Source organism: Pogoniulus pusillus, chromosome 9 (genome assembly GCF_015220805.1).
Source record: "Pogoniulus pusillus isolate bPogPus1 chromosome 9, bPogPus1.pri, whole genome shotgun sequence".
NCBI classification, from domain to species: domain Eukaryota; kingdom Metazoa; phylum Chordata; class Aves; order Piciformes; family Lybiidae; genus Pogoniulus; species Pogoniulus pusillus.
This window is the reverse complement of record NC_087272.1, coordinates 28,775,591-28,800,612: the sequence shown is the minus strand read 5'-3', so window position 1 is coordinate 28,800,612 and position 25,022 is coordinate 28,775,591. Positions and strand designations below refer to the sequence as shown.

Sequence of the window (25,022 nt, the reverse complement as noted above, 5' to 3'; positions counted from 1 at the left end):
TGAGATCATTTCCTGTTTTAAGAGCAAAAACTGCCCGGCGCTTGGCAGCCGGCCGCAGCCAAGCAGTGGTCTTGCAGTACAGCTGGCTCGCTTCCGCGCAATGCCCTGCCTGGGAGACCGGCTGGGCCCAGAGGCACTCCCTGCTCCCGAGCTGCCGGGGCACGCTGGGGCTTGAAGTCCGTCGCCGCGCTGCCCGGAAGCTCGAGGAAGGCCGCTTCCGCCGCCGGACCGTCAGGCGGCCGGGGCGGGCTGTGCCTGCGCAGCGCGGAAGGGCACTGCCGGGCGGAGGTTACTAGGTAACGCTGTGTATCCGCCCGCTGGCTTCCGCCTACCCATCGCGGAGTGGCGGCTAAGATGGCGGGGTCGGTGGATGCTGAGGTGGGGTTGTGATTTCCCCCTACCTGCGCTGTTGCCGGGCGCTGAGCGAAGCGAGACTGTTGCTCATCCCCACTGCCGGAAGGCGAAACGCTTTTCCAGGCAGCTCGGGCCCCGCGGGTAGTGGACGGCAAAGGCGGAGAATCCAGGCCTGGGTGTCCTTCTCTCTGACGTGGGGTGAGCTGTCCTATCCTTCCCTTCGCGTGCCTGGATCCCCCTGTTCCTTTCTGGCAGCGGAGCTTGGAGAGAGGCGAGGGCTGCTGCTGATAGGGCAGGGTCGCCCAGCCCGGCCTAGGCTTTGCGCTACTGTGGGTTCGCGTGGGTGGGCACTCGGCTGGTAAGAAGAAGGGATTAGGCTCGCTGCCTGGCGGGACGGAGAGGAGAGGGCTGGGGCGACGAGGGGTCCGGAACCGCTTCGCCCAGTGCCGGCAGGTTGGGTGGGACGCTCGCCTGCGCCCTGGGTAGGCTGCGTTACTCGCCTTCCAAAGAGACGCCGGCGGAGCTGTGGCAACGGCCGCGCGTTCGCCTGAGGCGCTTTGAGCAGAGCCCGCCTACCCACCCTCCTCCTCCTGCCGCCCTGGGCTTTGGCGCCGGGAAGGAGCGGGCTTCCCGCGCTCCTGACCGCCCCTGGCCCTGGAGAGCGCTTCGCCCACTTCACATTGCAGCTCGGCCGGCAGAGTCGCCGAGGGAACTGCTCTTCTCTCTGCTGGCCTCTCTGCTGGGACCCGTGGGCCTGGGCTGGGCACTTCGCCGTGGAAGTGGAGCAGGTCACGACGACAGCCTGCGGGCCGTTAGGGAAGGGTCGAGGTGCAGGCTCGGCCCCGACTTCGCAAACTGGTAATGCTGGGAAAACCTCCCATGTTCCCGGTGTTAAGAGTTTGCAGCTCTCCTAGCGCGTTGTTCCCTGGAGAGCTGTCCGGTGCAACAGGACAGGACTTGCTCGGCTCTCTGCGCCTGTTTGATGATACTGTGTGAACGGCACTACTCTAGGCATTGAATGAATTAATGCTTAGCAGCTCGTAGCTTAAAAATCTAAATTTAAAGACGTGTTTGATCCCGCTTTCTGTCTTTATGATAGCTTTTTACAACTTCTTGATTTTAATTTTAAGAAGTTTCTGTGTGCTGGATTAGGTGTTCTTCAAAACTCTTGTGGTTAATGTGAATGCTATAGAAAAAAATACAACTGTGGGGGGAAAAAACCTTTGATTTCTTAGCATGCTTTGTAGTGATGCTTCTGAATGTTTTGCATATTGTTGGAACATGTACAAAATACGTTTTTGTGACTGTCTTGCATATTCTGGCTACAATACTCAATGTTTTACTAGGAAATAGACTTGGAAGTTTTCTTTTTGTCTTGTGCCTAGTAAATGTCGAACGGCAGAGTCAGTATGCGCATGCTGAAATAGTTCTTACAACAGATTTTGTAGATGCAAGGCGATGAGATTGATAATGGGTTGCTGGATTCAGAAATAGCATGGAATGCAGCTGATGGAATGAAAAGTAGGGAAAAATACCAATCAGTAAAGTGTGTGAGGGGAGGTGAAAACCGGCTTTATATGGGAGAGTTTTCTAAGGAAAAAGCTGAATCTCTGTATTTCTTCAACAGAGTTGAAGGGGTAAAGTGTCAGCAAAGCTCTAATCTTAAGCTCACCTGACTATAAGTCATTTGGAAATACAGAAGACTGATATGAATGTTTAGAAACTTGCTTTTTGGGGAGGTTGCAGTTCTGTTCCAGTACTTAAACATACACTTGCTTGAAGTTACCAGGATGTTGTTGTTTAGAGCTGTTGTTATTAGGGTGCACTGGCATATGCCTAGTAGCCTTGTTTGAGATTATTTTTCAGAATACTCAGTTTGAGACAGTGAATACTCCAGAGATTATCAAGACTCCTATAGCAAAGACAATTGAAGATAGCTTTTGTGAAAGTTCAAAATTAAATCCATATGAGTAGTTATTTTTGTTATTTAAAGACAAATGTTGATGCTTCTTGTTTTTATAGTGGAAAATAGGAAAAATCTTCATTTGCCATGGTTTTAGCGGATTTATGTAACATGATGATGAGGAAACAGCTTACTGAATTGTACTGTAAACCCAGATGGCCCTTAATCTTGTCAAGATGAACTCATTATGCTTAGTGGCATAGGGTCATGACAGAGTGTTAGTTGAAATATTGGTTCTTGAATATCTACAAAGCTGAACAGTTCATCTGTAACTGAAAGAAGTTCTTACCAAAAAGTGTTCTAAAATTAAACTGACAACTATGCATGCTTTGAATGCCTGTCAGTTTTACCTTGACTTGGCAGGATAGCTTCCCTGTGAACTTCTAATAGTCTGCTTGTACTTCTGTGTGAAAACAAAATGCAAAAAGACGTTCTTATTTTCTAAATAAATCTGGCAGTTCATCTGGGTGAAAGTTGCACAGAAGGTGTGGTTTTACAGTTGATCTGTCTGGGTTTTGCTCCTCCTAATGACATGGCTTTTATTTGCCTTCTTTGAGCTTACAGATCTTACATAGTCCTAAAGTTAGCCAGATCAGGGAGCTTATCCATTTGAGAAGTCAACCTGGGTTTTTATAATTCCATGGCCTAGTGGGTGCTTTTATGGTGATGAAGAGAGTATGAATTGAGTGTGCAAGGACAATAGGGCACAGATCTTCAAGTTCCCAAAGCAGCAGGTACTTAATTATACCCTTGTTACAAATCCAATTGTGTTAGTGTTAAGGTAACTAAGGTCAGTGTACCACCCAGTGGAGATGTGGTTATGGTGTAAATGGCGCACCTAATAGATCTCATTTTCTTAATAGTATAGTGATAGGCTGTGTTTGCGTAAAAAAATACTGCTTTGTGCAAGTGCACTTAGCAAGAAGCCTGTACTGTGTGATTTTGGCTGAATGCTGTAGCTAAGCAAGATAGGTCTACTAATACAGCTTTTAAACTTAGCTCTGGAATTTAGGGTAAAGCCCCAGCTTCTTAATCTTGAATTTTAGGTGACTTCTTCAGCTGCATTTTGTGACATCTCGCTATGACAACTAGTAGTTGAAGAAAAATATTTCAAAAAATAAATGGTCCTTTTTTGATTATTTTTTAAGTAAATCTAGGATCGTGTCCTAACATTGTAATTAAAATTATTTTTTCTCGTACACCTGTAGCAGAACTTCATAACTCGTAAAGAGAAAAAAGTTTGTAGCTTTGCACAGTGAAACTGCCAGCAGCATGTAGGCTACCCAGTTTTTATTGCACTTGAAAGTAGATAGTTATGCATTCCTCCTCTTTGTGAATAGGCTAATCTAAATTTACTGCTATAAATGCTTCATTTCTGATCTTTCAGCTTCAATGATTTTTTTTATTATGAATGTCAAAACTAGAAGTGAACATGGAAACTTTTAATGTATAGATTACCTTGTACTGCACATAATGACACTATTAGAGAGCAACAAAGCTGCAGGAAACCTAAATAGTGTAGTGTAAAGAGTAAAAATTCATGTTTATTTTCCATATGTTGCATCAAATATCCTCCTCAGTGTGCTGTCATAGAGTCATTAAAGTTGGAAATGACCTGTAAGATCGTCAAGTCCAACTGTCAGCTCAACACCACCATGCCCACTAAACCATGTCCCTAAGCGCCCTGCCTACATGGTTTTTGGAACACCTCCAGGAATGGTGACTCCTGCACTTGTGTGGGCATCCTGTTCCAATGCCTGATCAGTCTTGCAGTGAAGAGATTTTTTTCTAATATCCAAACTAAACCTCTTCTGACACAACTATTTCCTCTTGCCCTATCAGTTGTTACTAGGGAGAGGAGACCAACGCCCACCTCACTACAGCCTTTAAAAGGTAGTTGTAGAGTGAGAAGGTCTCCCTTTAAGCTTTTCTCCATGCTGTTCCCTCAGCAGCTTCTCAGGAAACCTGTTCTCTACACCCTTCTCCGGCTTTGTTGCCTTTCTCTGGACACACTACAGCAACTCCATGTCTTTCTTGTGATGGGCCCTAAACTGAATACACTATTTGAGGTGTGGCCTCACCAGTGCCAAAAGTTTGACACAGTAAGACTTCAGAGTCACTTCTATTGAACACATCGGTGAATCTAAAGCTCTATGCTTTATGAATCACAAAGCCAATCTTTCCAAGGACTGTACAGTGTGTTAAAGTGAGGAAAATTGTGTGTCTCATATAAAATTAATAAATTACTAAGAATGTAGATTTTTTTTTTTTTAAAAGGGAGAAAAGACCCCAAACCCACTGCTGCTTTTATTTTTTCATGTCAGTATCTTTATTGTTCTCACTGTTACATTTTTAGTAATATGGTTTAGTGGACAGAGATTTTTGTGTCCTAAAGCAGCCTCATGTTTGTATGTTACAGTGAATTTATAGTTGCCTTCACACATGAGTCTTTACAATATTCTGCATAAATTTATTTTAATACAGCACATTTCTTTCAGTTATTTCTTTTAGAGTCTTTTTGTTGATTGCTTGCAATGGCAACAGGAGGGGATCCTTTTGAAGAAGGCATGAATGATCAGGACTTGCCTAGCTGGAGCAATGAGAACCTTGATGACCGTCTGAACAACACGGTATAATTAAATCTTTAAGTTTTCATTTGATGCTGTACATGAAAATTACCAGGTAGATTCTGTTAGTGACAAGTAACAATGAAAATCTCTTAGCCTCGTCCATACAGCTTTACAAGTAGGTATCTGAAAAAAAAAAACAATAAAAATATTCAATGTAATCAAGCATTGAGTGTAATTCAGAGATTGTGAAGTCTGTAGATCCATATATGGAAAGTGTTTTGGGTAAGTAAAATAGCTAGACAAAAAAAAAACATTGTAGCTGTCACGAAACTAACTGAACACTTCTGAGCAGCTTAGAACTTTAACAGTAAAGAAGGAAAAATACCATTCTTGCTTCTGTTGAAATTAATGTACCGTCAGGAAATTTTGAACCCATTTCACCCTACAAGCTCTTTTAAATTTATACAGTAGAGGAAATTGTACTTTAATGTGACATTTGTTCTGGAAAACTTTGGTTTTGTATAGTTTTTAATTTCACTCTAGTAAAAGAGGTTTTACTTAAGAACTAAAACATCTACTCTTATCTATATGGATAATAACTAAGACTTTCCCTCTGTTTAAGGACTGGAGAAGTCAGCAGAAGAAAGCAAACAGATCTTCAGAAAAAAACAGGAAAAAGCTTGGTGGGGAAGCTGAAACACGGCTTACTAATGCTATATCTCCAGAATCCTCACCTGGAATGGGACGACGAAAGACCAGAACTCCCCATAGTTTTCCTCATGCCCGATACATGACCCAGATGTCTGTTCCAGAGCAGGCTGAACTAGAAAGGCTTAAACAAAGAATAAACTTCAGTGATCTGGATCAGGTTTGTGTGCATACTAGCTCCCATTACAAATGTGACTGTGAGGTTTATTCAGACATTTATTAGTAATTCAAAAGATGAATAAAGAAAGCTTAACTGAGTGATTAAGGTGAAAAAGCCAAATGCTCATAGGCACCATGGGAGCTGAATCAAAATTCTGTTTTTGAACTTAAGAGAATGATGGACAGTTCAGGACCATGGCTTTCCTGTGCTTGAGAGTATACTAGCTGTCTTAACTTTCTTCTTCTCAATCATTAACAAACTCCTGTGTCCTCAAATCAGTATTTCTTACTCATCATGCTTATTTTGGAAGTTTGTTCTTGAAGTGCCCAGTGGTGCTTCTGATTATTATTATATTTGCATATTAAGTAGAAGAGTAGTATTAAAAATTGCTCATCAGTAGAGAGTGATGTGTGGCATGAATTCTTGAGCTCCAGTTGCTTCCTTGGGAATATGACACACCGTTATTCCCTTGTGCAAAGCAGTGAAAAGTACGAGGGTTGTGTTCTTTGGTGAAAAAGCATAAATTTGTGCTAACAGCTTCAAAATGAGTCTTTGCTGGAGTTTGTTGTTAACTGCTTTGTGTTTGAAGGTCCTCTGAAATGCAGTTCGTTGCTTTGACTTAGAATATAAATACTGGGCACATAAATTCCTCCACAAATACATGTTTTGGCAACAGGTTGCTATTCAGAATGTTCTAAACAAAAGCTGGACTAATAAGGTGTCATATTCTGCAAGTGACTGTTGCTCTTTGGTTTTTTGTTACTTTGAAATGTAACAGAGAAGTAAGATGCCTTTAATTGTAGTAAAGAATTAGGAAGTAAGCCCTGAGGAACTGCAGAACTCTCTATCTTCTCAGCTGTTCTGAGAGAGTGGACTTACTATCTGAAAACTATGGTAAAAAGCACTGATGCAGTCTTGAGCAAGGTTTTGGCCAATCAGTGACTAATAAGGTAACTCCAAAGTCAGTCTAATAATATTTCAGAACTAGTAATCCAAGAAGTAAAGGTAATGAGCTTTGAGTATATATTGCAGGAAAAAAAATAAAGAAATTGTTCTTTTGTTTGTTTTATAGAGAAGCATTGGAAGTGATTCTCAAGGCAGGGCAACAGCTGCTAACAACAAACGTCAACTTAATGAAAACAAAAAACCATTCAACTTCCTGTCCCTGCAGATAAACACTAACAAAAGCAAAGATCCTGCCTCAGGTTCCCAGAAAAAGGGAAGTGGGGTATCAGTGCAATGTAAAGAGTTGTTTGGAGCTGCTCTAAGCAAGGATTTCTTACAAAATTGTCAAGTTTCTGCTCAAGAAGATGGAAGGGGAGAACCAGCTATGGATAGTAGCCAGGTATTTACATAGTCTGTAAAGTTTGCAGAATATTGACTCTTAGCTAGGTTTTCATTATCTTATTACTTTTCAGAGCATCTTTCTAAGTTTCTGTGAAGTGTTACTCTGAAATCTGTATTGGAAATACTTCCCACTATTCTAAAAGGCAACTTGAGGAAAATGTGAAACCAAACTTAATCATATATTATTCTCTAGAAATCCCCTTGTTGGTAACAGAAGTGCAGTATTAATTTTTGTCTTGGAGGCTGGCTTCCTTTACATAGTTCCAGAAAATGTTCACAGTTCAACATTTTCAGATGTTAATGAACTCAGTTCAGGTTTAGCCAATGTTGATGAAAAGCCTTGTGCTTCAGCCTTGCAACTCCTTGCATGCACATCTCTATCTTTATAAAAGCTGTTGACTTTTAACTGCTTACAAAGATGTGTTTATAGGATTGAAAGTGTTAGTATGTCAGCCCTTTAATTGCTACTTTGCTGTTACTGTGTCTTTTACATTAAATACGTTAAAGGTGTAGCTGAATGCATTCAGTAACTTCAGTGTCTTTACAGATTGTGAGCACACTAGTTCAAATTCGCGACTATATTGCTAAGGCCAGCTCCATGCGGGATGATCTTGTAGAGAAAAATGAAAGATCGGCCAATGTTGAGCGTTTATCACACCTTATAGATGACCTTAAAGAGCAGGAGAAATCCTATCTGAAATTTTTGCAAAAGATTCTTGTAAGTTTGAGAACATAATATGTTTGTTTCTGCACTGTAAGCTTTTTTTAGGAGTTTTGATGGTGCTACTGGGGGTGTTGCTTTCGTTACATAGTACTTTCCATAGTTCATTTTTACTTCCCCCCTATATGGCTCTTGATTTGTGCCAATGAAATATTTCAGGCTAGAGAAAATGAGGAGGATGATGTTCGGACTGTAGATTCAGCTGTGGGATCTGGTTCTATAGGTGAGAGCACATCGCTAAACGTTGATGTGCAGTCTGAGGCTTCAGATACCACGGTAAGATGCCTTTCAGTAATTAAGGTGCTAGAAATGAAGACTTTTTTTTTGTTGTGATTGTTATGATAGTGTTTTCATCTGCAATTCAGTTAAAAATAGGAAATCCTCACTGTTCAGGAGGTGTTTAACGTCTGTGTAGATAAAAATATTTAGAAAAAAACTATTCTGACATCTTGATTAGTTTGAAAATAATCTTTAGTCTGTCTTGAAAGTAGAATGAAAGGTCACGTGTTTACTTAGGCACAACATGCACTGGTCTGAGGTAGAAAAGAATAGCTTTCTATACAATTTTTTCATTTAGAAGTTTGATTCTGTTAGTGGGGAAAACTTGCCCAAGCATCATTCTAGTATTGTGTAAGTATTGACCTAACAGAAGTTTGTCTCGTTTTTTGGATAGGTTAGCACCTTTTAGAAAATGTGTTCTTAATGCTCAGATACAGAGATTATCTTCCTATATATTTATAAAAAACCTTAATGTGGTAAAGAATTCTCATAGTAGATGCAAGAGCTTTTTGTACAAAAGTTCTAATAATGATATAGTCATATTGGGAGATGTAAAACCTATACTGAGGAAAAGCACTAGAGAGCTAGTATTGTTTTAGCCAATTAGTACAAAAACTGTTCTCCAGATGAGGAGAATTTACATTCTTAGAAGTAAAACAGCTAAAACACAAAGAAGTGTCAGTAATTGCTTTTAGCTTGGTTTAAGAATTATTTCTGTCCTTTTAAAGAAATTAAATGTTAGATATGGAAGATGTACTTCTAATTTGAAAAAAACTTCCAAAACAAACAAAAAAAACCCCACCCAGAAAAAAAATAATCAGAAAATACAGTGCAGTTGGTTTAGATGTATGCCCTTTTTTTCCATCTTTGCAAAATAGAGTTTAGTTTTATGCTGGGTGCTAATTTTACATCTAATTTCTCATTATATGCAGCTTGGATATATTGTAAGCAGAATGATTATTTCTAGTCTTTTAAGGCTGATTGCTATGTAGAGCTTTATTGTTAGGAAAACTCTAAGAATTACTAAATTTGTCTTTTAAGTAGATTGTATTTTTCTATTAGTTTTGTTACTTGACAAGATACTAGTGGGTAGGTCTGTAACTTAAAAATGTATGTTATGTTGGAGCATATGTTTAAAATCTAACATACTAAACTCTTTAATAAAGGAGGTATCTTTTAGTTTGAACATTCGGCCCTGCATTGAGGACAAACTAGGGAATTCAGCTTACCGAGAACAGGTTACAGACATTGATGTTACAGCAAGCCTTAAAGGGAAAAGTGGCAGAGCTGCTCTGAATGACAGGGAAATATGGCCTTGTAGGATTAATAACCAAGAACATGGATTGCCTTCAAAGGTACACTTCCACATATTATTTTAGCCTCAAATAGGGTTCATACGTGCTGATAGTGTGGCATTTTTTTTTGTTTGATTGGGTTTTTTCCCCCTTTGTTAACGGCTTCAGAATGAATGTTCCCGTTTGGCCTGCTTATCTATATCCACCTGTCTTTTCATTGAAGTAGTATTCCTGGACTAGAAGTCTTTTTTTCTTTAAGTAAAGATGTGTAACAGCTTTCTCTTTTGAAGTGTCAGCACTGACAGAAAAATTGCCAGGTGTAATTGTGCAATAGGTATTCTTAATCTGGAAAAATGTGCTGTAAGTGTGACTTTCAGGCACTAGTCATGCCAATAGTCTAGCAATGCAAATTTAAGCTAATAGCATCTAGAGAAAATACGTTAGAGAATAATAGCCTTGATTTGTTCCACTGATGTTTTTGCGTAGCTGCTTATTGAAGTACTTGATTGAAAGGGGGAAGACTAAGGAATTTGGAGTATAAAATTATTTTGTTACCTTTTACCAGCTTCTTCATGGCTTTGTTTGAATTTTAATTTTTTTTCCTTCATAAAGTTGTTAAAAGTTTTGCCAAACTTATTAATATAAATGTAGAATTAAGCTTGCAAATTTTATGTGCTTTTAATGAATTCAAGTGAATGATGTTTTAGATAAAGCTCAGATGATTTAATAGGTGAGTGAGCCTGAGGCACATGCCCTTTTTCCGTTTCTACCCCTTGTTCTTTCCCTTTGTTGACTTGATCATGTACTCTCTTTTGCCTGCACTCTGCTTTTTATATATAAGAAGAAAGTTTAACAGGAGTGATCAGTGCCAGTTGCAGTGCATAGTGCATGCTTTATCAATACTTTACAAAGTTTAGTGTTCTGGTTGTGTACTCCTTTCTGTGGTGGAAAGTTGAGTGTTCCCTGGTACCCAGAAGTAGTCAATAAACCTGTTTCTTTTCTGGTATTTGGTGCAGCATTGTTGGACTGCAAATTTTATACTTCAGGAAATGAACACTGTAGGGAGAAGATGATGCTTCTAAGTTAGTAGTGTTCTTTTTAAGTACTTGCCAAGTCATAAAAAAATGAGGCAATTTTTTCTGTGTTTTCATCTGCATAATGTGATAATCCAGCCTCAAACAGGATCAGGATCCAGACAGTTGAAGTCTCATTAGAATAGTAACTTTCTGACAATCCTTCAATGAAACTTTTGAGGCAAATCTCCAGCTTTTAATCATGATAGGACGAGGAAAATTACTTAGTTTTAATGTGTTTTATCTGTGCAGTAAGCCTTCATTACTTCAAATCTGTTTCTGTGCATGTTTTTGGTTTGAAATGGGTTTGCTTAAATCTGGTCTATTCTAGTATCTGTGGTATAAATATAGCATACAAAACTAAACATGGCGTGGGTAGAGTAGAATAACTGCCCAAAACAATCTGTTGAAAATTTAAGAGATTTTGGGTCAGTAAATAAATCTAGATCCTCCTTTATATATAACTCTGTGATGCTGTTCCTTATCTTATTTTACTTTACCAGTCTGATAGTTGAATGCCTATTTTCATGATTCAAAAGACAGAGGAATGCTTGGGTTAGTCTTTCCGACATATTAGGGTGGCTGACTGGATTTCTGAAGAAAACTTAACTGAGGAGTGGTAAGCATGTCTTGATGGTACAGCCCTCTATTGGATGTCTAAAATTTGTAGACTGAAAAGAAGTACTGGAAAGGCGAAGCTGTTTCATTTTTACCTTTTTACACTAACTAGGCTGTTTGGTTTTAATAAAGTCTTGCTTGTTTTGACACTTCTGTGGGTAGTACAGAACAAATGTCAGAATTATGGTAATGTTCTTCTGCATCTCATAGGCTAGAGATCCTCAACGGGAAGCTAAAGAGGAGTTGGAGAATTTGAAGAAGCAGCATGATTTATTGAAAAGGATGCTACAACAGCAGGAGCAATTGAAGGCTCTTCAAGGAAGACAGGCAGCTCTACTTGCTTTGCAGCATAAAGCAGAGCAAGCAATTGCTGTTATGGATGATTCTGGTATGTGGAATGATGATGTCTCTGACAGCACATCAGCATGCTGATTTAATGATTAAAGCTGCAGTTGAATAGTATTTGTGCTTGGTTTTCCTTATGAGCTTTGGTTCCTGTTTGGGGAGAGAGCTGTCAATTCCATATCTTAGGACTGTTTGAACCAGTTCAAGGAAGTTAAAAGAACTTCCTCTAGTGAGGAATTCCTTCCATAACAAAGAGGGACAAAGCCCCAGGACTCTATTTGCAGCTGTAAAGATTAGAACTTACACAAGATGAAAGCTTGATATCCTGTTAATTGATTATTTTAAGGAAGTACAATTCCATTCCCTGTTCTTAGTTTACCTATACTATGTAATAACAATTCTGTTCTGAACAAGCAAGATGTTGCCATGAGCTCTAGACAACTTGGTGATTTTCATTTTGCTTTGACTTTTCAGCAAGTCCTTTTGTATGGTTCTTCACAAGGAAGCTGTGAGTTGCTTTGGTAGTATTTCTGTAGTAGAAGTAATCTTTCAGGAGTAAAGTTTGGTAGGGAGGATGTAACATGTCAAATAATACTTGTATTTTAGGAGATGCAGTGTATTGGTGTTCTTGTTAAAGCAAAGATATTCGTCAAAGAGCCTTTATGCCATTACTGTGGAAAGGTCTTAGATTTTTTTCTTCTGTCTTTGTGCCCAGTTGTAACAGAAACTACAGGTAGTGTTTCAGGAGTAAGCCTTACATCAGAACTGAATGAAGAATTGAATGACTTGATTCAGCGCTTTCACAACCAACTTCATGATTCTCAGGTCAGTCGTTGGACTGCATTGTGTAAGTTTTGCCATTGTCTCTCTCTCTTATTTTAAACAGCGCAGTTAAATGTTTTTCTGGCTTATTTGTGTACGTGTGCTAGTGCTGTCACTTGAGTTCCCAAAAAGTTGAAACCTCATCATTTTTTTGTTCTTAGAGTAATTAAATGACCGATCTATGCTTTGTGTCTCAAAATTCTCTGTGAAATTCCAGAGAAGTAGTTTTTATATTATAATCTGTGATGGTTTGGGTGTTAACCTACCCCCTACAGTTTGTAAAATCACCCAAACTAGACTCAGACGGCTCTGGAAATTGAATGAATATTTATATTTACAGCTTATCACAATATACATGCAGATATTTACAATATATACAGTTATATACAGAAATATATGAGTTAAAAAGTAATACAGAAACACAGCACTTCTCCCAGAAACCTGAGTCCCCAGGAGGGGCTCCCAAGCACCCTTCCACCTCCTCCCACCCCTCTTTACCTTACCCCAGATGTTGCCTTGTGCCCAAGGAAGATTGGAGGGTTGGCCAGGGGGGTTCGGAAGAAGGTGGATTAATCAGAAAGACAGCAAGTTAGGTGAGAGAGAGAAATGCAGCTCAAAGCCCAGGCAGCGACCGAATGTCTTATCTGTATTTACATTGTTGTTCTTATACCTCTCAGCAATCCTATGAGTGAAGTAGACATCACCATTGTTTCTCTCTCACAGCCTGTAATCTAATACTTCTCACCAAAACATGCTAGCTAGCTTCAAACTAGCACATAATCCTATGTTAACTCAGTATGTAACTTTTCTGTATCGGTTTCCCTTTCTGGCATGCTTTGTTTTGGTGTTGAGTCTAGCAAGCCTATAATAGGGTGCGGGTTTTTTACAGTTTCTTTGGCTTTTTTCATACTACTCTTTTCTACTCTTTTTTTTTTTTTTTCTCCAGACACAGTCTGTTCCAGACAATAGAAGGCAAGCAGAAAGTCTTTCACTTACCAGAGAGATTTCACAAAGCAGAAATTCTTCGGTGTCTGAACACTTATCAGATGAGAAGGCACAGCTTTTTAACAAGATGCGAGTGCTGCAGGGTAAAAAGCAAAAAATGGACAAATTGTTAGGAGAACTCCATACACTTCGTGACCAACATCTAAATAACTCCTCCTGTAAGTTAACATGAGCAGAATCATATCTTTTCAAGAATACAGCTTTTTTTATGTACATGTTTTTGAGACATGGTCTTTCAGCATGCAACTGGTTAATGAAATGCAAATGATAAAGCTGTCCTGGGGCAGTATTAAATAGGTGTCTTTTAATGCTGTATAAGTTTCTGGATTAATGGAGAGTTCTACAAGTAATGATGATGAGTGGTTTTGCTAGTAGCTCTTTAGTTTGTAATTTATAAAAGTTGACTAATGTAAGGCTTGCCTGTGACACATCTGACTTGTGGAGTGTAATATACAAACTTGACCTTTCTGTACTATTATCACAGTACTTCTCTATTTATGTACTTGGCACTTCTGATGGTAGTAGCTCTCAGCTGCTTCCTGATTTGCATGTCCACTGCCAAAAGACTTTCTCATGTGCTAATCACAGGGATTTTGATCTTAGGCCATACTGGAGGAATTTAAGTGTCTGAATGGACCAGTGTTTTGGCTTATTCCTTAGATGACTTTCTCTTCTTGAAGTCTTGACGTGGGGCCTACTTGCTGATTTCACTTTCTATTTCTAGACCTACATTTTTACTGGTGAAGTTTGTTCTATAGCCAGAAGCTTCTGACGGGTGATTATAGCATATTCTGGCTAACATTAAGAAATGAGGCACTGGAAGCATGCTTCTGGAGAGAAGCAGGGTGATTTAATTATTACATTACTGTAAGCCATCTTTCTAAGTGTTCTTAATCCATATATCTTTATATTTGGCTAGGATTTCATGTACTTGGAAAAAAGCAAACATCACATCTCAAATGTACATTCAAGAGCATGTGGTCAAAAAAGTTTAGCAGAAGAAGAGTTGATAGGATTTTTTTCTTATGAAGAAAAGCTGTTTAGCAGTAAATAGACCTTTAAAAGAGCTCAATAAAGTTCAGTAAAACTAAAAGGAAGTAACTGATGTCTTGTCTTAAGATTCATGGCATTCAGAGAGTAATAAGTAATCTTTTAAGACAAAAGCTGTTCTTCTAAGAAAAATTGTTAACTGCTGTCTTATATGTTGGTAATACTTCCTGTAGTTTTAATATGATTCTAATATAACTCTCTTAAGCATGTTCCTTTTTACAAGTTGTTGTATTAAGCTATATTTATTTTCTGTAGTTTTTCCTGCTTCAGGTTCTCCTCAAAGAAGTATTGATCAAAGAAGTACGACTTCAGCTGCTTCTTGTCCTGTAGGCATAGTAACTGTTGTCAACGGTGAATCAAATAGCCTGGCATCAGCTCCCTATCCTCCTGATTCCCTGGTTTCTCAGAATGAGAGTGAAGAGGATGACAATCTAAATCCAACAGAAAAACTCGAGTAAAAGTTCTTTATTTTTTTCTCATAATGTGCTTTATTGATTTTGAGTGTTACATTTTTAAGTTAGGTGTTAAGAATCTATTTCACATTTTAATTTACTTCATTTACTCACCTAAACCTTTTAGTAATTGCTCTGAGGCAGTTAAATTGGTTTAGAGCTTCAAGCAGAAGTTTCTTACAGCTTTGAGAGTCTTTAATTAAATATATTTGTTTCAGCTTTATATAATTTGATTTCTGTGGCAAAAGACATAGCATATTCTTTTTTTTTTTTCTCCCCAGGAAGCTAAATGAAGTTCGTAAGAGGCTAAATGAGTTACGTGAGTTAGTTCACTACTATGAGCAAACCTCTGATATGATGACAGATGCTGTGAATGAAAACACTAAAGAAGAAGAAGAAAGCGAAGAGTCGGAAAGTGATTCTGAACATGAGGATCCACAACCTGTTACAAATATTAGGTTGCCATTTTGTCATCCTAAATCTTTCTAGCTATGTTGTTGTCAGTTTCTTTGCATTTTTTCAGTCAACTGTAAGTTACTACTTAATTCTGTGATTACCATAATGTTCCAAAATCTTTTAATTTGATGTAGCTTTATTGACCACCTGTATAAGAATAATAGTTTCTTGGGAGTTCATTTAAATAGAAAATGTAGATTAGATATTTAGAAAATCACTGAGAGGCTCCAAAATCTGTAATTACCTTGGATTGAAGCACTGGATTGTGTGGAAATCCACTAGAAGATTATCAGACCTACACTAGAGAATTGGAGTACAGACCAAACTTCAGCTTAGAGAGGCATTTTGAGCTATAGTCTTAACAGGGCAACTGTGTGCATCAGGGGTCTTCACTGTGCAAAAATTAATACTAATTTATCTATGAATCATAAAAGTTGTGCAATATAGACATATAACTTGAAAGCTTCTTTTATGGTTGTAAATGTAAAAGGAGAAAATTGTTTAAAAAAAAAGATTATTGGAGAGATGGATATTGAGAAATTGTGAATGGCTTGAATGATTATATGTAGATTTTTTTTTTGAGGGTTTGTTAAGGGTCAACTTAATGTCTCAAGTAAAATTTCATCAATATTAGTTCTTTTAAATGCTAACATGAGTAACGTATTTTCCTCTAGAAACCCTCAAGGAATCAGTAGTTGGAGTGAAATAAATAGTAACTCAAATGTACAGGCTGGAACTAATAACAGAGATGGAAGACAGCTTAATACGGACTGTGAAATAAATAACCGATCTGCTGCTAATATAAGGACTCTAAAAATGTCTTCTACTTTAGGTATGTTCTAAAATCTTTTAATAAGTTCAAGTCCCAGTGCAGGTAATTCTGATAGCTGCACAGAACGTGGGAGGACCTTGACTGATAAGCAAAATGTTCATTAAGCTGATACTTTTGTAATGGACAGTAATTACAGTGGACTTCAGAGGTTCAATAATGTGTCATTGGTATTATGTCCTCTTCTCTCCCCTTCCAGACTGTCATAATAGGAAGGATGACAAAGACATTGACCTACCCCAAGGTGAAGATGATGAAGTAGAAGAAGATAGAGCTAGTGAAGATTCCATATCTAGTCACAGAAGCAGCCTTGGAGATGCTGAGTTTGAGCAGAAGATCAATAGGCTTAGAGCTGCAAAACAGAAGCTCAGACAGTTACAAAACCTTGCTGCTATGGTACAGGTATCTTGGGAGTCTGCATTAAAAATGTAGTATTCATTACTTTGTGTAGTATTTGTACTTTTAATAGGGAAGAGCACTCTGCTTGGTGTGAATTTAAAGTACTTTTTTTCAGGGTGGGAAAACACACTGATTTTTTTAAAAAAATTTTGTTTAAGTCAAGGATGATATTTCTGGAGTTCAAATCTGAAATTCTCTTGAGGGTTGCTAGCCAAACAGCATAATGGCCTTAATACTTGACCTTCACACTGGATTACAAAATAAGAAACAAGAAGCCTAATAGAGTTAAAGTACTATTGATCTACATTTTAAAGTTTATAATGAATATTCATCAGTTTTAGTTTTTGTATCCTAGATTTTTCATTATCCTTCAGTCATTGAGGAAAAACTGCTTGGTTTTGATTAAAATCTTCAGGTGTTGCAGCATATTTGAGTTAGAATGTGCTTAGGTTTTATGAAAACAAAGTGGAATAGAGAACCATCTAGGGGACTTATTAAAATATTTTAGATATAGCTTTAAAGAGTAGTTTTGTTTCTATTTTAAGCTGTTAAATTTAACTCGGTGACTACAGCAGTTTATCACTCTTGTTCACCTCAGTCTCCTTCTGATTGTCTTTTTGATTCCTCCTTTGTTTCTTGATATGCCATTGTATTTCTCTCCACTTAGCTGTAGGAGTAAAATAAAATTCAAGCGTTTTTTATTCTTACAGAAGGAGATGTTATCTTACACTTACAGTGGAAATTTCAATAGTGTGAACTTTATGACTTCAGATTCTCTCATTAACTTGTCTGAAAGTTGTGATGCCATGATTATGACGACTTCTTAGTTTATTATTTGAACCGAAGATAAATCTCTTCAGAGTGTTTAATTCTGAAAAAATATTATGACAAGCTAAACGTCTAACATTTTGTTTATCAACTTCAAAATATCTGACTCCCTTTCTGACATGCTTTCAGGATGATGATGCAGAATCTCACACAGCAACTGCAAATGCATCTAATATTGGTGACTTGTTTTTGGGTGAGATGGAAGAGGCAAAGCAACAACCAAACAACGTCCGAGCTAGTACCAGCAAGTTACAAAAGGATGTAGCACTAAATGAAAAAGCAAGGTATGCCTTTGTCAAAGGATAGTAGAATCATGCTTTAGGCAACTTCGTGCCAAGTGACGCGGATAATTTCTGTACACAGAGAGAAGTTCTATGAAGCTAAACTTCAGCAGCAGCAACGAGAGCTTAAGCAGTTACAGGAAGAAAGAAGAAAACTGATGGAAATTCAAGAAAAAATTCAGGTGTTACAGAAAGCTTGTCCTGACCTTCAGGTAAGTAGAATGTGCTTCTTTTCTCTGTTAAGCTGATGAGCAACAAAATAAAATATCTTTTACACCATTTTTCACTATGGGAAAAAACCTACAAAACAAACCAAAATCCCAGACCTCCAAAAGGAAGACTGGTAATTGTTGTATACTGTAAGCAGCTGGGCTTTTAGCCTTAGAGAATCGTGATTATTTGATTATACTGTGGGTTCTTGCTCAGCTGTATCAAATTCTGATTTCACTGTAGTCCTCAATTTTTTTTGTCATAGCTTTAGCCTGAAATTAGCCATTGCATCTTCACCCATCTTAGCAGTCATTTCCTGAGTCTGGTATTTCAAAGCAATGTTCTGCCTTGTAAGCATGATTTGTACTTTGTTATATTCATAGTTATCTGCACACTGCTGTGCTGTTTCTTATGCTCCTGAAAGATGAATTTTTTTCCATTAAGTGAGCAGTAAATCATCAGTACTGTGCACTTACAGCATCGTATACTACTATAATTTATTCAGCTAAGTTTTCTTGATTCCTGGCTTAGTTCTGAAACAAGTTTAGCTTTGTGTTGAAAATATCTTCTCATTAATTTCCAATTCTTCTGTCTCTCAAAGCCTGAACTGTCTTGGATTTTAACAGCAGGTAAGTTTTAGAAAGCTGTTCTATTTTGCTGTTCTGCTTTCTCTTTCAGTTGTCACCTGGCCTGACTAACTGCCCAGCAAATAGGCATACTTCACCAGCAACCTCAACTCCAGCCATGAATGAGCACAACATAGATGGCAAACCCCTACCTGCATTTGATGAATCTGTACCAGTAGGCAATGAGGTACTTCATACTTGATATCTGTGACTTTGAGGGGGTTTAGAAAGGAAATTTGGACATTTTCAAGCACTTGGCATGGGGAGTGCAGCAGTACCCATTTTAACAGAGTGTATGTAATTTCTTTTCTTCTTTTATGAAAAGAAATAAATACTGACCTGAACTGGCAGGAAATCTTTCCCCAGTGGTTGCTTTTGGGCTTGACAATATTATCACTTCCCTGTCTTAAGTCTTATGGTTTTCAGTTTAGTTCACTTTAGACAATTGTTTTTCTGCATTATGCTGTTTGTGTTTGTAAAAGCACCCTGACATTTATGCTTTCACTTACTTAATTTAAGGTAGATGCAAGCCTGTACCTTTCCTCTTACATGCTCTTTGTAAATTCTGGCTTACCTAAGCCTTGTTCAGACTACAACATCAAGTGTCTGTGGGCTGGAGAAAATTGTGTTATACCCTCTACTTCTTGAAAGAAAGTGCTTGGCAGAATTTTCACATTTATCCAGTTGGTATTATTCTGTCATGCTACCTAAAGAGCCAACTATAATACATACATTGTGTGATAAAACCAGTGTTGAGTGAAACATGCCCTTTTTCTTTAAAAAATTCTGCCCTATAATGTGTAATTACTCTCTTAGATTTTGTAACATTTGGGATAAATAGCCATTAAAGGATATATTTTGCTGCTTTCTGTGGTGTGGCTTCAGTCACAATACGACCTAAAATGTAGAATAACATCAGTTTAATAGGAAAATTTGAAACAGCAACTTGCTTTAATTTAGATGGTATTTCTTTTGTTTGTATTGTAACATCTTCCATTTTATTGCAAACAGTTATGGTCTGAGATGAGAAGACATGAGATTTTGAGAGAAGAATTGCGGCAGAGGAGAAAGCAACTTGAAGCTTTAATGGCTGAACATCAAAGGAGAAGAGAGCTTGCAGAAACAGTATCTACTGTTGCTGCATCTGTTAAAAGCGAAGGATCAGAAGCTCACCATACTCCACAGCAGAGCAGAACTGATAAGTAAGAACACAGGCTTAGTTGGTGCTTCTGTTTATTGAGAAGTCAGTCTTCTGTTTATTGAGTCTTAAGGCAGATTGCTGTTTTCATCTGATCACTGAATATGATAAGAGCAGTAAAATAAGTTCTTGATTTCTGCACTGTTAGTTAGCTTGCCATTTTTATGGGGCTTCTCATCCTATTTAGTCTCTCCTTAAATAGTGAAAAAACATTGTTGAAAATAACAAATGCCCAAGAAAAGAATACTCTTCATCTCTACACCATTTATAACAATAATAAAGTAGTAATTTTCTAAAAGTGTAATTATATTTAACTGTCCCAGCATCAGAAGAATACTAGTTGAATTTGCATTGGCGAGATGTTGACATTAATTTTGGTGCTGCTTTTGAAGGTAAGCTTTTAATTGTCAACAGATCATTTTAATAATGTGTCATAAAGTTAAAAAGTATTCCTCCCCAAACACCTTGGGTTTTTTTCCCCTTCTCTAATGTTCATTAGGACAGTGGCTACTTGGGGAGGTTCCACCCAGTGTGCTCTAGAGGAAGAGAATGGAGATGAAGATGGTTACCTTTCTGATGGAGTTGGTCAGGGAGAAGAAGAGGAAGAAGATGGATCTAGTTTGAATGACAGTTTTTCCGTTTATCCCAATAACAACATGCCAGAAAATGCATATTTTGTTAAAGACAACAAGGATAGGTTAGTGGCATTACTTGTTGATCTGATGCTTGTCAGACTGTATTTGGAAGGGATGGAGGAAGCATTGCGTACAAGGCATTCTTCTGTACAAGCTAAGTGAATTTCTTTCTGCTTGCTAGGCGGTTGCTTGTAACAGCCCTTACTTGTGAGTCTCTGCAGCTGCTTCACCACCCTCATTGTTAAAAAAGTTCTTCCTTATATCTAGTCTAAATCTACTCTCTTTTAGTTTAAAACCACCACCCCTTGTTCAGTTGCATCAGGCTCTGCTAAAAAGATTGTCCTCATCTTGCAAACCCTTTTAAGTACTGAAAGGCCTGGTATCATCTGCAGATTGGCTGAGGGTACACTCAATCTCACTGTATACGTCACTGGTGGATGTTAACCTATGGTATATCTCTTGAGTTGATTTTTCTTATTTGCCATCAAAATAATTCTAGTAGATAGTGATCTTCTAGGAACCAGGCTTCTAAATTATTAGTGTATTATATTAGTCACTTTTATTTACATCTCAGTTCATATTACATATCAGTAATGGATAGTAACAAGATCCAGAAAAGTCTGTAGCAGTTCTTTTTTGAGGGTGGCTGGCATTTTCGGTTTGTTCAGGATGCTGGACTGACAAGTGCACGGGTGATGAGCTGACACATTGAAATGACTTATACCAAGTGAATTGTTGACATACAACAGAAACACAATTGGAATAATGGCAGTATCATTAGAAGACCTTTAAAATCTTAGGTGTTGTCCCCTCTCATTTTTTCCCCTCATCCAGGTGGAAAAATTGCCGTCCTCTTTCAGCAGACGGGAATTATCGGCCATTGTCTAAGGCAAGACAGCAGCAAAATCTAAGTATGCGACGTCAGGAGAACCTTCGGTGGGTGTCTGAGCTTTCATATGTGGAAGAAAAAGAACAATGGCAAGAGCAGATCAATCAGTTGAAGAAACAGCATGAATTTAGTGTCAGCATTTGTCAAACTTTGATGCAGGATCAGCAGGTAGATATGAAGAGAAGTTATGCTGTTCTTGGTTTGTTTTTCTTTTCCCTCTCTAAATCTCTCCTTCAGTGACATCTGGTTTTGGTACTTTGGTCATGTATGTTTGTTTTTTCCCACAGACCCTGTCTTGTCTTCTGCAGACTTTGCTTACAGGCCCTTACAATATGGTGCCCAATAATGTTGCATCTTCACAAGTACATCTTATTATGCATCAGTTAAACCAGTGTTACACTCAGCTGGCTTGGCAGCAGAACAATGTCCAAAGGTTCGTTGATTTTATTAGTGTTTGCAATAACAGAGAAAATGGTTATGGGAATTAGGGAATAGAAGTAATGGTTAAACATGAGGCTGTTGAATTTGTGAGTTGACTACAAGTTTTTGACATAGTATACAGCATTTTAAGTTGTCTGTTTGTTTCACTACTGCTTTAGTATCTTTTGAGTTTGTTAATTTTGGATAATCTTTAATGAAGAGAACTCAAACTTGCAATCTTCTCCAAAAGTTGCAGTAGCTTTATTTGTTTTTTTTTCTGGTGTAGACTCGCTTTGTTTGGACACATTCTCTTGTATTTAGTCTTTGCTAGAATACCTCTCAAGTTTCTAGATTCTAATGCTTGTGGAAAAGGTTTTTGTCCTTACTGACTGCTGTCAGTCAGAATTTATGCTCTATCTGGGTGTACTACTTTTACCTTCTGAGCAGTGATGTCTCTTAAAAAAAACGTTTAACAGTCATTTCATTTCATTGCTTGGTAGTTCAAGCTCTTTTTTTTTCTTTTTTCTTTTTTTTTTTTTTTTGTGGTAAATGTTATATAGTTGCTGGCCTTATATAATATTTTGAAGTAGTTTTAATGCCAGTTCTGCAAGTGTTTTGTATCCTCAGTTGTCTCTATTTAGGTTTCCTTTTCAGCCCGCCTTTTCAGAGTTTTATGAGTATCTAGTTGTCTTTGTTTTTCTTCCAAGGCTGTTTATATTTTGTAAACATGACCAATAGTAGAAAAGTCTTGTTTTTAAAACTGTTCCTGTCTGTAGCTCAGGATTAAATCTAAGCAGGTTTTCTCTTAAGTATGTTTGCTACCAGTAAAATGGAGCAGTTTTTTGCATGGGGCATGAGAAATAATATGAATGTGAAATTACTTGAATTCAGCTTGCAGCTGTCCTTCAGCATTATTTTTTCCTCAACTGCGTATTTTATCCTGTTTTGAAGGTTGAAACAAATGTTAAATGACCTTATGCATCAGCAAGAACAACAATGTCGAGAAAAGTCATCAAGAAAGGAAAGAGTCAGTAGTGCACCACCACCTCCATCTCCTGTTTTCTGTCCCCTCAGCTTTCCTCCACAACCTGTGAACCTGTTTAATGTACCAGGATTTACTAATTTTTCTTCCTTTGCTCCAAGTGAGTATTACTATAGGTGTGAAAAGGAATAGGACTTCTGTATTCCGTTTCCTCATTGAATTGGAATCTTAATGTGAACTTGCTGAAAACTCTGCGACTTTTCCTTCACAGCAAAATACCAGAAACAGGACTTGCATGAGTCTCAGTAAGAAGTTGATTATCGTTACAAATACCCACTTCATAAATGTAACATTTTAAATATTCTTCATGCAACATGTGAAAAAGCAATGTTTGAAGCTTTGGCATACCTTCAGCAATCATTTAATAGTGTTGTAGGTGAACCTTCTTGAGGGCACTTGGTAGTTCTCTTTTTTAGAACTTCCAGCACTCATTTTTGTTATCAATGCCTGTAAATGGATCATGTTACTATTTTTTGTCCCATAAGAGATACAGATTAACTGCTGATTTCTAAGTCTCGTTACCAAACCAAACTTTACTTTGAAATGGAAAAAAAGTAGGCATTTTACTGCATGCTTAAAGGTTGCTAAAGCTGTTATAATATATTTCAGCCTTTTCAGAAAACAGGCATACCTGAGTTGTATCTTTCAGGTTCTAAAGCCTGTGTTCTGTTGAAGAATATATTTGAAACTGTGGAATCTTCAAGGAGTAATTATGTTAAGTTTTCTACTACTGTAAAGATTCTCAAGTTAAAATAAATACTACAACTTTATTACTTCATTGGTCCTATGAATACTTGTACTGATGTGATTTTCTTGTCTATTTCCTGGTAGTTAGAGTACTGAAAATTTGCCTTTATTGGAACCAGTGTAATTTTTACCTTCACTTCTAGAAGCCCTTTATTGAAGTTTCTTGAAGTACCTTCAGCTCCCTGCCAATAGGATTGTAGTGGCACATGTAGTAATGTTTGAAACTTGCATTTAATAGAAATTCTGACCATTTGAGGTGCTTTCAGGATGAAAACAGAATTTTGCTTACTTCCCCACTGTTTTTTTTTTCTGCTTCATAGCTTCATATTGCCACATAATGTGTCTGAAAATTCATGTTTATCACACAGGTAACTGAGGTAGTGTCTTCTGACTCTTATTTACTTTTTAGGTATTAACTGTAATCCAGTGTTCCCTTCTGGTTTTGGGGATTTTGCACACAACATCTCCCCACACAGCAGTGAGCAACAGCAACAACAACATCCTCAAGATCATCGTGCTTCTGGGAAGACTGAATATATGGCATTCCCCAAACCTTTTGAAAGTAGTTCTTCTAATGGAGCAGAAAACCAAAGGTAATCAGTGTCACACTGCAACTTTTCTTTGTTCGTTTTCTCTCCTCCATTTGCTGGGATTTTTGGGAGTTTTTCATCCTTCTAGGAAATTTATTGTAGCAGAGTTCCAAGATGAAGCATTTGTCCTATACTATTTTGAGCACACAAAGTATATTCAGGTTTAAATCAGCAATAAATATGGACTACTCAAGAAATTTTCCATTTGGAAAGATTCTCACTACATAATTATGTTTTTATTCCTATATTTTTTGCCAGTGTTCTATTGATGGCTAAGTAACTGGGCAGGTAGCAGTTGTGTTGTGGACAAAGCTATTTTCCTGGTAATACATACTGTGTCTGTCTGAGAGACTAGGTTATGATATATTGTGGTCTTCTTTCTCTCTTTCTGGCAGAAGAAGTCATAGGCAACCTGAAGAAGATATGGAAAAAAGATCAACTTGGCTTAATGATCACCAGGAAATGAAAAATGATGATCAGTCTCAGCAAAAAGCAGGCTTTTCAGTTTCAGCACAAAATGCTGCTTCTAGTCACAGAAGTCAGTCTGATATGAGCAGAAGAAGAGACTTTGATGAGGAGTCTTTGGAGAGTTTTAGTAGCATGCCTGACCTCGTAGATCCAACTACTGTGACGAAGACATTTAAATCTAGAAAAGCATCCGCACAAGCAAGCTTGGCATCCAAAGATAAAACACCCAAATCAAAGAATAAGAGGAAGAGTTCTTCTCAGCTGAAAGGCAGAATTAAAAATACTGGTAGGTTGTAAAGCAGTCTTAAGCACCACAGAAGACTCTACTTGTATTATAAGAAGTATATTGCAGAGAATTTACTCTCCATAGATGGTACCTGTAATAATGAACACAAGTTACCGAAACAGGAATTAATTTTACATAATGTAACCATGTAAGGTTTTTAGTATATCAATGAATAGAAAGCATAACTGATGACACTGTGGTTTGAACGGATAGTGGATGCAGATATACAAAGAATTAGAATAAACCACCAGGAGAATCGTCATTGTCTTCACATTCAAACGGGATGACTTGCTAAAAGGTGTGCTTCAATAAAATAGTAAGAGGAGAGGAACAGTGCTAGCATGTGTAGTACTGCT

The 25,022-nt window shown here is 37.9% G+C and overlaps 1 protein-coding gene across 15 annotated transcripts in view; it reads left to right on the top strand.

Moving 5' to 3' along the window:
- The first annotated feature begins 316 nt into the window (after window positions 1-316).
- Window positions 317-25,022, top strand: part of PCM1 (pericentriolar material 1) — a 40,155-nt gene continuing 15,449 nt past the window's right edge. For 4 of the 15 annotated variants that reach the window (XM_064149039.1, XM_064149036.1, XM_064149042.1 and 1 more), the window contains exons 1-23: window positions 320-552; window positions 4,816-4,947; window positions 5,510-5,755; window positions 6,828-7,100; window positions 7,650-7,820; window positions 7,983-8,099; window positions 11,299-11,476; window positions 12,149-12,258; window positions 13,202-13,418; window positions 14,566-14,764; window positions 15,044-15,220; window positions 15,893-16,050; window positions 16,247-16,449; window positions 17,404-17,558; window positions 17,638-17,767; window positions 18,444-18,578; window positions 19,403-19,593; window positions 20,089-20,286; window positions 21,059-21,281; window positions 21,401-21,546; window positions 22,485-22,675; window positions 23,732-23,915; window positions 24,308-24,666. In XM_064149039.1, the coding sequence (XP_064005109.1) occupies window positions 4,852-4,947; window positions 5,510-5,755; window positions 6,828-7,100; window positions 7,650-7,820; window positions 7,983-8,099; window positions 11,299-11,476; window positions 12,149-12,258; window positions 13,202-13,418; window positions 14,566-14,764; window positions 15,044-15,220; window positions 15,893-16,050; window positions 16,247-16,449; window positions 17,404-17,558; window positions 17,638-17,767; window positions 18,444-18,578; window positions 19,403-19,593; window positions 20,089-20,286; window positions 21,059-21,281; window positions 21,401-21,546; window positions 22,485-22,675; window positions 23,732-23,915; window positions 24,308-24,666 (4,057 nt within the window). In that variant the 5' untranslated portion in view covers window positions 320-552; window positions 4,816-4,851. Of the gene's footprint in view, window positions 553-4,815; window positions 4,948-5,509; window positions 5,756-6,827; window positions 7,101-7,649; window positions 7,821-7,982; window positions 8,100-9,182; window positions 9,458-11,298; window positions 11,477-12,148; window positions 12,259-13,201; window positions 13,419-14,565; window positions 14,765-15,043; window positions 15,221-15,892; window positions 16,051-16,246; window positions 16,450-17,403; window positions 17,559-17,637; window positions 17,768-18,443; window positions 18,579-19,402; window positions 19,594-20,088; window positions 20,287-21,058; window positions 21,282-21,400; window positions 21,547-22,484; window positions 22,676-23,731; window positions 23,916-24,307; window positions 24,667-25,022 lie in introns of those variants that run through there. The other 11 variants (XM_064149047.1, XM_064149034.1, XM_064149046.1 and 8 more) reach the window with 9 other exon arrangements.